The sequence below is a fragment of the Orcinus orca genome, chromosome 12 (genome assembly GCF_937001465.1).
Source record: "Orcinus orca chromosome 12, mOrcOrc1.1, whole genome shotgun sequence".
In the NCBI taxonomy this organism is placed as follows: Eukaryota; Metazoa; Chordata; class Mammalia; order Artiodactyla; family Delphinidae; genus Orcinus; species Orcinus orca.
The window spans coordinates 79,996,398-80,011,625 of record NC_064570.1 but is presented as its reverse complement, the minus strand read 5'-3'; the positions used below and the strand labels follow the sequence as shown (position 1 = coordinate 80,011,625).

At 36.1% G+C, this 15,228-nt stretch overlaps 1 protein-coding gene across 50 annotated transcripts in view; it reads left to right on the top strand.

The window, feature by feature from the left end:
* RIMS1 (regulating synaptic membrane exocytosis 1) overlaps nt 1-15,228 on the top strand; it is a 473,493-nt gene that overhangs the window by 354,301 nt on the left and 103,964 nt on the right. For 27 of the 50 annotated variants that reach the window (XM_049695412.1, XM_049695410.1, XM_049695407.1 and 24 more), the window contains one exon: nt 3,287-3,399. In XM_049695412.1, the coding sequence (XP_049551369.1) occupies nt 3,287-3,399 (113 nt within the window). Of the gene's footprint in view, nt 1-2,045; nt 2,229-3,286; nt 3,400-7,404; nt 7,435-15,228 lie in introns of all 50 variants that reach the window. The other 23 variants (XM_049695398.1, XM_049695397.1, XM_049695402.1 and 20 more) reach the window with 3 other exon arrangements.

Genomic DNA, 15,228 nt, shown 5'->3' with positions numbered 1-15,228 from the left:
CCTTCTCTTTCTTCAAAGCCTTGCTGTCTCTCTCCAGCCTCTGCATTTTCACTTTACTCCGTTTCCCCTCCTGTGATCCAGCCCTGCTGCCACCTTCCTCGGTTTTCCTCAGACAGAGTGGTTTCTTTGTCCCCCCTTGGGTCCACGCTTTCATATTGGTCATCGTTTGGCTGGTGGCAGGAACTGTTTTGTTATTGAGGGACTTTTAGCTTGTGTCAAAGGAGAAACAGCCCTGGGGCAAAATGATTAACCCCCAACAGGATGCACTGTTCTCGGCCCTGCAAGCTCGTGGCTTGGGAAGATCTGTGTAACATTCATCTAGAAAGCCACTTATTTGCCTTTCAAATTGCTTTTTATATTTGTTCCATTTAGTTTGGGGCCACATAAGGCCCCCCTAAATTATTCACATTTCAGGTTGCAATTAAGAAGTCCTTTTAGTGCTTATGAATTGCATTAAGAAATGAAGCAAAATTTTAGTGAAATTGCAAGATCCATGAATTTTCTCAGGACTAGGGTAAAAACTGTACTATCCAACTTTCAAAGCAAGTATTTTCAAGTGTATTTTGTACAAGGAGTGCTGAAGTTTATTCTCATGATAATGGCTTTTAAAGAGTAATAGATAGAAACTCATTATTTATCGTTGGAAAGGACTTGATCACACCTTGGTCCTTCCCACATAAATTAATTCTGTAGAGTTGAGTTCACGTGAGAAGGCAATCCAGATGGAATGAACAGTTTTAATGTGTGTGGTCAGTCCTTTCTTCTATTCATTTTGAAATCGAAGTGACCGTCCAGGTTTCGGGATCTGCCTTAGGGGCTGATAAAGCATTAATCCAGAGCTCGATAAAATAAAATGCACATTAAAGACCTAAGCTGTACCTTTTTATGCTCTAAAATATGACATTTTCCCATTTTATTGTTTGGAAATAGAGGAGATATCCTGAATCAAAATAATTATACCTGTGAAAATCATTCTACTTGAGAAAAATTGTCAATCTGTATACAAGTTGAATAAATCACTCAATAATTAATGTACTTCCTGTGATCAGTATGGATTCTTGACTCTCACACACTTTAAATTACTTAATCGAATTTTATAGCATTGTTTTCAAAAGAATGAAGTGTTATTTCTTGGCTTCTGTCACTATGAAAAGTAATACAGATTAGGTATTTTAAATGTGCATTTTATTTAAAATACGTACTGAAAATGTTGAAAAAAGCAAAAACGTGTCTGCTTTAAACAAGCATATATATATATATATACATATATATATATATATATATATATAGTCACATATAAAAATCAGTTTTTAATTATTGGTCCTTAATTCGGAAATTGGCTTCATAATAATTTTGAACACTATATTAAGATAGCTGTCAATGTATGGACAAATATCTTTTCAGCTACTTTTATACATCAGAGGACATATTTTTATCCATATATCAGCCATCTGCATTTAGTCAGTTCAAAAATGAAGCATTACCCATCTTACTTCATCATTTTAATTTGTTGGTCTACTTAAATCAACCTTAGAAGACAGCTTCCCTTTGCTACCTATTTGGTATGGACTTCCCTGTTGCAGAGATAAATTATGAACATTGTGAAAGTACACACAGAACTCACCAGTGCATTGCTTCTTCTGGAAGGCAAGTGCTTGAAGTGTCCCTGAGTTCACTGTCCTGACTGTGTTCACTCATTCAAATCCAGATCTCTCTACTGAGCTCTTGTTCTCTGTGCTGCTGTGTTCTAGGCACCAGAGATACAGCTCAGTAAGAAACAAGAGACAGAAGTCTTTGCCCCTGTGGGACTTGAGAGGCTTGTTACACTGGAGGAGTCCAGACAGGCCCGCTCAGAACCACCAGGCGTGCACGTTCGCGATAACGCATCAGTTTGATGTGAGGTCCATTTCAGCAACTGTGTGATGGGGTTGCTCCTGGGTTTTACTGTCTTGTAAGAGTAACCAGGTTTTCCTTGGACAGATGTGCTGGTATCAAAGTGGATGTGACCTGCTGACTGAAGATCTTTTCTGACCCTAATGTTTTAGGGTTCTCCCACCATGTCTTTCTAGAAGGGGATACGCAGCCCCGAGAGCGACTGATCAGCTAGTCCTTAGGGGAAAACATCCTGCTCGCTCCCGCTCGAGTGAGCACCCTAGTGTCAGAACACTGTGTTCTATGCACCACCTTGCCCCTGGAGGGTCGGCGCCACCTTCTCCGCTCCTGACAAGGTCGCTGTTCCGTGTCTGCCTCTGGGTCTTGGTGTGGTGTTGTACCTTCCTGAGCTCTTGACACTGTCGCTCATTATGACACCATAGTTCTTAATCCTTTCTTTGTGGCACTTAACCTCTCCACACCCTCCCTTACCTGCATCTACCTTCACTGTGCTGGTGGTATTCTCTTCTATACTTCCTGCCAACTAGCCATCATCGAAAATTAAATCTGCCTGTGTTATGTCCTTCCATCTGTTTGTGGCATATTCATATATATATATATTTTAAATTATGTGAAATTCTGTATAAGAAATTACCTGGAATTAAATGTGTACTTACTTTAAAAAGTGTAAGAAGAATTAGAAAAATAAATTGAAAACTTTCATCTTTGTTCAGTAAAAGCTGAGAGTGTTTTAAAGTTCTTCAGTTAAAAAAAAAAAGTTTGAATGCCAGCAGATGGAGGTCAGCTTACTTCCGTACAATAGTGACGTATCTTCACGCTTCTTAAATTTGTATTTGTAGTTTTGATCTTTTCACCAGGATAGTTCATAGCATGTGCCCAAGGTTATTTTTATAAATATCTTTTCAGATTTTTCCTATTTAAACATAAAGTGCAAGGGAATGGTAAGTTATAAAAGTCTGCAGCCAGAACTATTCTTATCACTTATATGGATTTAATTGTAGCAATATAGGCAACAGCCTTTCCTAAATCATTTACCCATGTTGTTAAGATTCATAGGCTGTGAGTAGATATACTAGGTCGAGCACTACCAAAAATGGATAACTTAACAGAAAGTCACAACTTCATAGAAAGTTAATGAAAAGAAGTACGTTCCCTTCTGCCCAGTTCAGGAATTCATTCTGCAGAACTCTACGTGGCAGACATTTCCCTGTCTCTTGTAGCCCCTTTTGGTAATATTCCTTTTACACACATCATAAAAAGGACTTGATTTTGCTTCCAAAGGCCCAGGTAGGGGTTTTACGTCTGTTTTAAGAGGAACAGTAGGAAGGAAGAGATCCTTGTCAGGCCCTTTGGGATTTCATCGTTTCGTTTGCCCTGCTTCTTCTCCCCACAGAGTGCACCGGCAGGCCAGCCCGACGCGGTCCCCGCCCGCAGACACAGCCTTTGGCAGCCCTCGGGGCAGGCAGCTCCCACAAGTGCCAGGGAGGAGCGGCAGTGCAGAACAAGGTATCCATAGAGAGAGCACTGACAAAATCTCGGATCTGAGAGCCACCTCTTTTTATACTCCTTCTATTGAAAGAATAGTATCTTGATGATACGTAGTGTGATGAATCCTAAGAAGTCAAGTGTCTTAGAGTTTTATTCCCGGCACCAAGTTATAACAGTTCGTGGCCTGTGTGCTGTTTTTGCTGAGTGAGTGAATGAATGAATTTTAGATGGTCAATTAAAAGAACAGACTGAGCCCTAGAGATACCTTTTCCAAAGGTGCAAAGGAAGAAAATAAAACTTTAAAAACCTCAGTACCATGTGGTATTTTATGTGTTAAAGGAAGACGTTTTTAACCTTGTTTTAAAAATGTTTTTAAATGAGGCAATCGTATTGAAGGCTTTGGTAGTGGTTTTTTTTTTTTAATTTACGTGCAATCCCTTGTATTTTTTATAGAAGTTTGACGGTGAAAAACTGGCTTAGAACACACATTTGAGTGTTTTTTAACAGTTAACATCACTTAAATTTCCCTTATTTTAAGCATGTACACATTGTGTTTTATCTTCCTAGAAAGAGAGATGTTGGGGGGTGGGCAGGTTTTAGTGGAAATTAAATTCACTAAGCTACCTGGCCTAAAAGGATTTAAATACCAGGTTAAAAGGGTCACTGTTTTCTTCATGTGACCCAAGGTGCTATCCCATTTCTCAGTAAGTGAAATGATTTGTTATCGGTAAATGTGATCACATAAATATTACCAGAGATTTGTTAAGCAGTTTAGTGAAATACTGTTTAATTGGGGGTTGTAATATGAATGCAGTGGACTTCTATTTAAATCATGTATTGAAACTCTTCATCCCTATGAAACAACTGGAAGGTTAACATTTTGCATATTTTTCTCAACAGTGTTGGTTGTTTCTGATGTAAAACTTGTATATTTCCTTCTGTACTGAGGGTGCTGGGTATGTGTTTTACTCACGCAAAGAGCTTTACTGAATGTATCACCGAAGTGTTAGTGGTCTAAGAAGATAAATACATTGTTTCAAAAACTGATCAGGCAGAGTTTGTACACAGAGTACTTGGTTATAGAAAAATTAGTGTAGATTTGAGAAGTATCAGTATATTGACACAAAAATGCTGCTACAGTAAACTCTGGATTTGTATTATTTTTTAAAATCATATATCCTGTTGATATATCATACTTTAGTATTCAGGGTCATTATAAGGGTATTCATTTACTTAATCAGGAAAATATGAGGCTATGTGAAACTCTGACTTTCTTTTCTGAAATAACCATGAATTCTTTGGAATTCTCAGTTCATGTGTTTAACAGACTTTCTCTTATCTGGGAACATTTTGAGAAGATAATTCATAATTAATGTTATTAAGACTGTAATTAGCAGTAGCCTAGATGAAATTGTTTTAAAATTTATTTTTTTAAATGTGGTGTTTATTTAACTTATCCATTCATGAACTCCTGTTGCACAACTAAAAGAACTACAGGTTCTAGTGTTCTGCTACAAACTCAGTGTTACTGGCCATAGTGTGCCAAAGATTGATATCCAAAAAGTCATTTGTTTCTAAAATTCTTTGCATTTCCTCCAGTTGCTAAAACACTTCCGGTTCAAAAGTATGTAACGGTACTGCATATAACGCTCATATAGTGAGATTATAGTTTTATTATTCTGTAGAAATAAGAATTGCTTCTACAAAGTCAGATGGATTGTGTGCTGGACTTTGGTTTTTATAAAAGCTCATGTTCTGTTGTTGATATCAGTCAACATTACTGTTTATGATATTCGTATTCACAGTTGTCTTTCAGAGAAATCACCAATTTGTAAAGATTGAATTGAGGTGGGAAGAAAGGAGTGACTGAGGATGAAATTGGTGGAGTTATTTTGATAGTTAATATCACAAGTACATTCCTAAACACTTGCTACTTTAGGTTCCTGAAGTTTATCATCTTAAGAGTCATATAGATACAACCTTTAAAATATGACAACAAACATGTATTATTGTAACTATGTGTTCTTCTATAAGTAAAATGGATCTGGTTTACTGTGTGATAATACTATGTGCTTTGGGGTGTTTGGTAAATGATGATACTGTCCTCCTTCGTCTTATTATGGATCTATTTCAAACTGAACAGTTTACATGACATCTTTGTGTGTCCTAGAATATGTTTTTAAAAGTAAACTTCTAATTTGATTCATGGATTAGACAGAATTTAGCTGTTGTCTAATCCATTTGAGATGGATTTCATTGATGTTCTTAGGGCTGTGGAATCATGTCATGTTTTTCTTTCCATATTATATGTTAAAATTTACTTCTGTCTGCCATGAAGACTGGTGCAGAATGCAGCTTATTTGCAATCAGTGAAAGTTCTACCGCACTTGACTTCTTTCCAGTTTTCTTTTATGTATGTTTGTGGGGTTTTTTTTTTAATTTTTAACAAAGGGTAATTTTCTTTTTCTTTTTCTTTTTTTTTTAACATCTTTATTGGGGTATAATTGCTTTACAATGGTGTGTTCTTTTTTAAAAAAGATAACTGAGTTGATAAGCAGTTGTTGGTTAGGAGCAAATATTTCAAATGGTTTAGATTCCTGAATAGTGATACAACTTCCTGATGAACTTATAAAATAATTTTATTCATACACAGTTTCTGGTTACAATTATCTACATTATTTTGTTTAGGATCCATAGATTGTTTGCATGCTTCTTGTTTGGTTTTTTTTTCTTGTAATTCAATTTTACTACTCTCTCCTTGTGTGATAAAACAAGTTATATTATTTTAAAAGCTAACATATAATTTGAAAAGATACACTTACTTAATTTTTGAAAAAGTATTTTAATGTTTCTTTTAAAAATTAGTAATGCTAGCCTATTTGCTACACGGAATCTGATTATGTTGAAGTATAGTTAGGGAAAAAGAAGAGGTGTGATAACAATGCAGATTTTGAGATAAAGTCGCTAAAAAGTAGCCTTAAAGTTTAGGTAACTCAAATGGTATGTGATAATTGAGAGCAAAGACTTTCAGGAAATTCCTCTGGGTATGTTCCAATGTTGTATTACAATGTAGCCCTTAGGTAGAGTGAGACTGAAAGCAACATAATTGGTTGCATAAAAATGTATGGTTTTCTGAAACCAACCAAGTGATTTTTGTGTGTGTGTGCAACCTAGTTGTCTTTTTTAAGAGGACGTATTTAAAGATCATTCATAAACTATAAACTAACACTTGATATGCCAGTTATGTTTTATGTGTCCTGTTATTAATTCTGCTACCTAGAACTACCCTTCAAAATATCTAGATAGGCCATTATTTCTCAGTAAATGGTGCACCAACAAGGAGGCAGAGAAAGGCTTAAGAAATGTCTGAGAAATACAATCTGCAAAGAACAATTTCACTTTGAGATATTTTAATATAATTACAGTAATTTGAGAAGGAAGAAAGGAGTACTTAATTTAAAATATATTTTTTTCCAGGTGGAAAATGTTCCTGAATATTTTCCACAGTGAAGAGAAAATGCCTACTATCTAGCAAAAACATGGAATTTATTTTTTTATTATATGCTTTTTCAAATTATCTGAAATGCTGTCATTTTTTAAATGAAAATGTTAGTTATGAATGTTAAATATGCTTTTAAGTACATTTACAATAAAAAGTCACAATGGATTAAGGTTAAAATGTCTTAGTAAAGCGAGTGCTGTAATACTTTGCAATTCTTCAAAGGCAAGAAAAAAATAACACAAGATATACTTTTCAAATGCCAAGTATACAATATTAATTCCCCAATGTTTCTGTTTTTATTTAAAATCTTTAAATTGTTGCATTCATTCTTTCTTTGATTGATTTTAGTACCGTATTTGAGATTTCCTCATGGTTTCTCATTGCAGTTTACCATGTCACATTATATGTTATGTATTTTTGTTATTCATGCCGTTGTGTTGATTCACATTTCCATGTCTAACTATAAATTTGCTGATTTCTTTCTTTTGTTTCCATCATTATGTGCATTTAATTCATTGAAGAACAAGAAAAATATAACTCATCCACAAAAGGTAAATATTAATGTAACTTTTTTAACAATTTAATATTGTTCCTTTTCTCTCATAGTATATGAGTTATCTAACTGTATTTATTGAAATAATGAGCCAAACTATTTAACAGATAGCTTTTTCCATGCAGTGATTTGGAAGGGCATTTGGTATTAACCGTTTTGTATGGTGAGCAGTTCACATCAAAGAGGAGAAGATTAAAATTAAGAATATTTTTGCTTCAAAATGTATTTATCCACACTGACAACTAGAAAACGATTCTCTTTGGAAAAGAATAGCATATTTGTGATACGTTTTTGTTTATTTGCATTCCCCTGCTCTCATAGATAAAGGGTTTAAGTCTTACCTTCTGTGGGGCAAAGGAATAGAAAATCCTTGGGTTTTCCTTCTAGATAGCAGCAACCTTATGGGATATTTGGCCCGCTGCAGTCATGCATCTGGGAAGTAGCTGCCGGGATGCTACTCCTCTTGGCCTCAGGAGGGTTAGAACACCCATCAGTTCTTTCTTCCTGAGGGACACAGGAGGGAAACCGTTCAGCCTGCTGTGTCGGCACCTTGCTGACCTGCCTTGTGGTCCTTGGGATCACATTTGATGTTTGGTCTTTGGACTTGAGTCCCACGTAGATGCAGACCTCCTCCGACTGTCTTGGGCCACCCTATTTGGTGTTACTGTTGGCTTGATAATTAAATATTTGAATAGGAGTTTTCAGCTTAATGAAATAATATTAACAATATTAAAAAGTTATATAATGCTACATAATTTAATAAAAGTATTTACTCAATATTTATAGATTCGTGATTGAATTAATTTGTTGCCCATAGTAACCCTCAGAGTTAGTCCTGAGAGGGCCATCATCCTTATTTTATGAAAGGTAAAACTCAGATTGAGAGACATTAAGAGACTTGCCCATTCATACTGGTGATGTGACCTAGACTGCAAGCCCAGGGCTCTTGCTTTGGACCTCCTTCCTCTATACTTTAGTGCATCCTATTTTAATAGGCACAAATCCCAAACATATATCCCTAACTCCGAGTAGATTGAGGTATGTGTTACGTCTCTCAGTGTCATAGATTGAAAATGGGAGATAATATTCAATTACTTATCTCAGTTTGAATTTATAAACATATATTTATATTCCGGCACATAATACATATTCTGGCAAAGTGTCTGACATACTAGGCAATAAATAGATATTAATAAAAATCAAATGTTATTCAGTGAGATCCAGATGCTTTGGTCCCTAGGTTTTACATAGATTTCTGGCTCTCTTGCATTTTTAATTCAGGTATCAGAAACACAAATTTAGGTTAAGTAGTACAAAAATGGCCAATACATTGGTACTTATATTCAGAAGAACTTATTTAGATTTGCGAGATAAATTTTAGTTTGCTAAAAGCATTAAATTTTATGTTGGAGATGGGTCATGAGCTCATTCATTTAGCCAAAAGGAAGAGAAATGTAATAATTCTTCATCTGGAGAGCTCTTCCTTCTATATTATTACTAGCCCAAAGCTATAATTTGCTAATCAAAACAAAACAGAATTCATGGGTTGTAGAACCTCAGGTGTACGAAGCGCGCCCCTTTACAGCCTCGCTACACAGCGCATCAGGTCGTTGCGTTTTAACAAGGTCACTGTGTCCTGGCTGAGATGTGTCATCCCTGTACCAAGTCTGCCTTGGACACAGGGTGTGGATAAGCTTCAACGGGATGCACCCCAGGGCTGAAAACCACCAAAGAGGCGCATCTCCAAATGCCGCCGGGAAGGCAGAGAGCAGCCCAGGATGCTGTACCTTCCCCCTTGGGATTTAAGGGAGCACAGCTTAGCAGGAAAAGCTTGGGAAGCCAGGAAAAGACAGACGCAAATTCAAGAGATTTCTTTAGAGTCCAATTTTAGACTCACCTGCCCCATAGGAAAGAAAACGTTTTGTTTTGCATAGAACCCCTGCTGCTGTGAGCTGATCTTTTCTGGGGTCGCTCAGATTGGAGAATTGAGTTATCTTGAGTGTTCCCTGGGTGATGGGGCCTGGCCCAGCCATGCTGAGCCAACGGCACAGGCCGCCGACCCCTAGGGAGAGTTGGTTTTTGATGAATTGAAGACGAACTTGGAAGATGTTCCCAGTTCGTTGAGGCTTACGAGGTTTCACAAGATGCAAGATTTTCAGTGTTAAAACCAGGACAGCTCTGGGCGAACTGGGAAGGTTGGTGCCCCTCACTGTAGGGAACCACTATATAATTGTACAGCATGTTTTGCAAAGCACTTCCAGCGAGGTATAAAATACCGTGAACATTTTTAACGGTAGATGGAATTTCTAGGGCACTTCCTCTATGTCAGTGACTTGACTGAGCATGTCAGGTATTCACCTCATATTTGTACAACCACCTGAGACGTAACTCTTCACATCCTCATTTGCCAACGGAGGAAAGCTGAAGCTTAGAGAGATGCGAAACCTGGCCCTGTGTCAGTCTTCATTTGGGAAGTGGTAGGACAGGGAACCGGGCTTGAGCCTCACTCCAGAGACCTCGTTCTGAACCACTCTGATAGGCAGCCTCTCCCACATTCGGCACTGACCGAGCACCCACTGTGCATCAATACCACGTAATTACGGTAATAACCTGGGCACAGCCCTAAGGAAGGTGTGATGACTCCCTTTATAGAAAGAGGGCACGGGGGTTACGAGGTTGCCCACAGTAGCAAAGCTGCTATAGGACAGAGCTGGACAGTGACCCCACGGCCCGTGTTCTGTCCCCTGCCTCATGTCACTGTCACATCTTACACTCACAGCACCGGGAGGCCCTCTTAGGGGCCCTACCTCCCCCGGTGACCTGATTTGGGGCCGCGCGTCTGAATCTTCCAATCCCTGGCGTGCTCTTCAGGTGAAGCTTGCGCCTTGAGAACAGGAAGCCAGTGTATTTGGACAAAGATAACACAAATTTGGGGCTGAAAAGTTAACTGAGGAAATAGAAATGTTCCTAGCAGGTTATTTACCCTTTACCTCCCCCCTTTATGTTGGAAACTAATAGACCCTATCTTTTTAGGATTCACAGACTGTTTTATAGGCATATTTGAAATCATTCATTCTAAAAGTAAGCCAATTTTTCCCTCTCTGCTACATTTCTTGGACAGTTTTAAAGAGCCCATGAATGTAGTTTGGGGGCATCGAAATAATGATATAAGAAGATCAAAACAGAACCAGAAATTAAATGACTTCAAGGTGAGAAAAAATGTTATTATCGTAATAAATTTCTAATTTATATGCCTTTAAGATAGTATTTCTTAAGTGCATTAACTTTTTGCCTTTTGGAGGCAATTTGGAATCATAACAAAACACATTATACTGCCTTTTCTACAAATATGAATTCCCTTTATCATAAAAAATGTGTAATTTACACACACAGAGAATGAAAGGCAGAGTTCAAGTGACTAAACGGTTTAAACAGGAATAAAGAGCAAATAGCATCTGTTGCGTTTTGTTTTCCTGTTTTCGCTAATAAAATATATAATAATTATTGCAACCAGGCCACTTAAGAGTTATCTCTAGTCAACTGAATTTTTAAACTTCTATTAAACAAATGCTCAAATAAATTACCTATATCTGCTTTTTGAAATGTTGACAAGAGCAGTTTGAATGTTAAGTCATGCAAAATGTAATTTTTATGGAGCTATCAGCATGAACCTTAATTAGGTGTAATTCATATTAAAAAGTAAAAATCATTTTAATAATTTTCTGTTACATTATTTATTGTTTAAGTAGTTGCACCCTTAGTAGTATACCATGGTTATGAAACACGTTATAGGAAAATATTATGCAACTTGACTTTTGCCAAAATAAGTAAACTAATTTGTATGTATATTCTTTACAGGCAGCATTTTTTTAACTGTCATTAAGTAGAAAAGGATTCCAACTTTATTCACATTTTTCTTAGATGCATACTGAGTAGGTGCATATGACCCAGGTGATTCATTTGTTGTTATTGTGTATTAAGATTTCAAGTTCCTTAACCTTCTAGGGCTTTGCTTTTCCTGAACACTTACTATGAATATTCATGAATGTTTATTCATAAATATTTAGAGCTCCATTAGTAAAAGTGTCTAATTGATCCATTTCTCTTTTTGTCACAAACCCAGAACTATGGTTGTCATTCTAGCCTTCCCTTTAAACTTTAGGGACGTAGTAAAGCGACCCATGTAAAACAGTTCCAAATTCTCGGTTTTGACCCTTTTTTTCCATTCCGCTGATTCAAATGTGAATATTTATAATAGTAGTAAAGACTTTTAAAACTTCAAAGTATTTAACACTTAAATCAGCCAATGGTCAAATTGTCAGATATGCCCCCTTGAGGGAGAACATCGTTGCCCCTTCCTCCCTGGGGTCTGTGGGTCGTGCAGGAGAGGATGCTGAGAAAAGGCTGATATCTAGCCATGAACAGACTCTTTGATTTTTCTCCTCTAAAGCTGTACATTTCCCCTAAATATCGTACATTTTTTTTGCAAGCTTTAAAATTTGTAAACACTTTTTACAGAAAAGAAGGGAAGAGACATTGAATTTAGTAGTTATGCCACATTGAGCCTTTCAAGATAGATTCTGTTGCCATCAGCATAATTGGAATAATGAAAAATGATGGATAAACATATTAGAGATACAGGGGATAAACAACACGACCCCTTGGGGAGTGAGTCTGTTATTCCCCGAGAAACCTTAATTCCATGGACTACTCTGCATGCTGAGTATGTTCTAAGCAGTGCCTCGTAAGGAGGACGGTGCTCTCTTTCAAGACGGAAATACATTTAAAAACTGTTTACTACATCTGTAACTCTATTTCTGCTTTGTAGATAAGTTCATTTGTACCCTTTTTTTAGATTCCACATATAAGCGTTATCACGTGACATTTGACTCTCTCTGTCTGACTACTCAGTATGACAATCTCTAGGTCCATCCATGTTGCTGCATGTGGCATTATTTCGGGGAGGGATAAATTAGGAGAGTGGGATTGACATATACAAACTACTATACGTAAGATAACTAACAAAGACCTACTACTGTATAGCACAGGGAACTCTACTCAATACTCTGTAATAGCCTATTATAGGAAAAGAATCTTTAAAAAAAGTGGATATACATATATGTATAACTGATTCACTTTGCTGTACACTTGAAACTAACACATTGTAAATACTCCAATAAAAATTCTAAAAAGTGAATCAAAACAAAAATAAAAGCAAGAGGGATGAGACTGAAAAAAATCATGTGCCTAAAACCAGAGAGATGTTACAATGTAGATTTAAACAGAAGAATTTTAAAGCCAATTTTTAATGCCTCTGTTCTGTTTAGAAACACCATGAGCAAAAGTTTTGTTTTAAAAAAAGACATTTTGTTCAAAGACATGATATAGGAAAATAATAAATAGGACAAAACATAAAACTCTTTAAAAACTTTTAAAAATAAAAAGCTGTTTAACTCTGTGTAACACAAAAGGGCAAGGTAAAATGACAGATTTTCATCTGACTTCCTTATCTGTCCAGTATCTGATTAATATTTTCAGTGTTACTCTGGGACTTGGCAACTTTGACACTGAAAGTGAGATCTGGGTCTGGAAATCCTGAGCTTTATTTCAGGTAGTGGAGTGAAAATCAGCTAAAACAAGAGACAGCCTTGGGGTTTGGGCTGCAGCGAGATTTGAGTGATGATACAGACAAATTACCTATTTCCCCTATGTCAGTATTCCATTTCAATTATCTATACTAAAACACAGGCTGTTTTCTTTAAAAATCCTTAAAGGCAATGCGGTTATTCACTAAATGTGTTACTTACTTGTTGTGTTTTATGTTTCTCATACTGGATAGATGTTATATTTTATTTTATTGTTTATGTAACTGTAGCATAATCCTTAACATTCAAGAGAATCATGCAGGGGTGCAAGGGAAACAGTTTTGCACATTTCTGCCCTTGCAAATTGAAATGCATTTTATTCTAGGAAAATGACCCATTTCTGGCATTTCTGTATAGTCAAAATATTTTAAACATTTAATCTTTATTTATACATACTGTATATGTCAGGGGAAAGGAGGTGGTGTGTAAGTATCCTATCAAAGTTGCTTATTATACTCATATGACTCCAAAGATAAGGATGAACATGAAAGGACTACATTATCTTTTAACTGGAAAAAAAAAAAGATAGAAAATAACAAAAAATATAACCAGTAAATTTTTCCCCTTAACTTCCATGGTTTTGGTAAATTGGCAAATAAAAAAAAAGTAAAAATGGTGGAAATCAGTTAATTGACTACAAGAGAGTAAGTCATTGTAGTTTTCCATTTTTTGAAAATGTGAAAAAAATATCAATACCCTATTGAACTAATACAGAGTCATAGACTGCAACCGCGGGAAGTTACTCTAAGTTACTTTCTCTTCCCTTTACAAATGAAAACTCCGTAATGGACAGATTTCAGGACTGATCAAGGCCACGGTGACGGATGCTGATGCCACTAAGGTTGTCATCTCTGCCGAACTTTCCCAGTCCTGAGTTCCGACCATTTCACTCCATTGCTTCCAGATGTATGGAAAGTGTTCACACATCTTAACAATTTGTATTCCTCTAAAGTCTAGAAGGCTGTGTGTAGAGACTAGCATTGCAGTCTTGAATTTTCAAATATAAAACCATCTTTCTTTCTCTTCAGGCTGTGCATAGCTTATAATGATTACAGATTCAGTCAGCTAAATTTTTTCATCTTTTATTACTTTATAATTTTCACGTTTCCTATTGTTTATTGTATTTGAGTGCCCACTAGTACTGATTTTTGACAATAAAATGCTTCGGAGAAGGGGTTTTATCTGTGCTGTCAGTAACTGAGACATTGCAAGTGCTTCCTCCATCTGTTTAATTCTACCTGACAGCTTTCAGTTGTGTAGTCATTTATCATCGCTCTTTCTGAGACACGCACTGGACCAAGGTCGGGGCTTGACTGTCCAAACTCGCATTGTATCAGTAACAGCAAGGAAGCAGAGGCGTTAAGTTTTCTATCATAAAGTGTGACAGCACTTTGTAGTTAACTAGATGAGCTTAGTTATCCTGTGCAAATGTTACCATGTTTCACCTTTGACACATGAACTAGCTAACCTTGTTAGAAAATAAAATACTCATAATCTTTTTACTTCAATATATTTAATAATATAGAAATTTTCATTATTCCTATTCTCTTTTACACTATTTCACCTGGAACACTTGAAAATACAGGCTTAACAATATATTACATGGATTATCTTTTTTGCCTATAAACACAAGCATTTGAAATTTCAAATTCATGTTAATTTCTAGATGCATAGGGAGGAATGTGAAAGATTTAAGGACTTTGAAGAGCAGAGCATATATATTTTATATATATTTATATATTGTAAATAATTGTATTTATATAATTATAAATTTGTGAATAATATTTAAACCACATTTATGAAAATTTAATGTTTAACATAATTATCAAATTACACAGAATCATAATATTCACAATATTTTAAAGCAAGTCATGAATGTCTGCTAAGTCAAAGGAGTTTCCCAGAAAATCACATTTCTCTTTGGAAAAGGTGGTACTACAGAAATTTTTCAGTGGTGGGTTAAGGAAGATTTATTCATGATTCTTAAGCTATCTTTTTTTTTTTTTTTTTAAGTCACAGGCCTCTTTAATAATCTTATGAAAGGGATAGATCTAGAAAAATGCATACAGACACAAACACAATATTTGCAAATGACTTCAGCTACTTCAGTTTCACCAAAGATCATCTATGATACTAGAATTCATAGC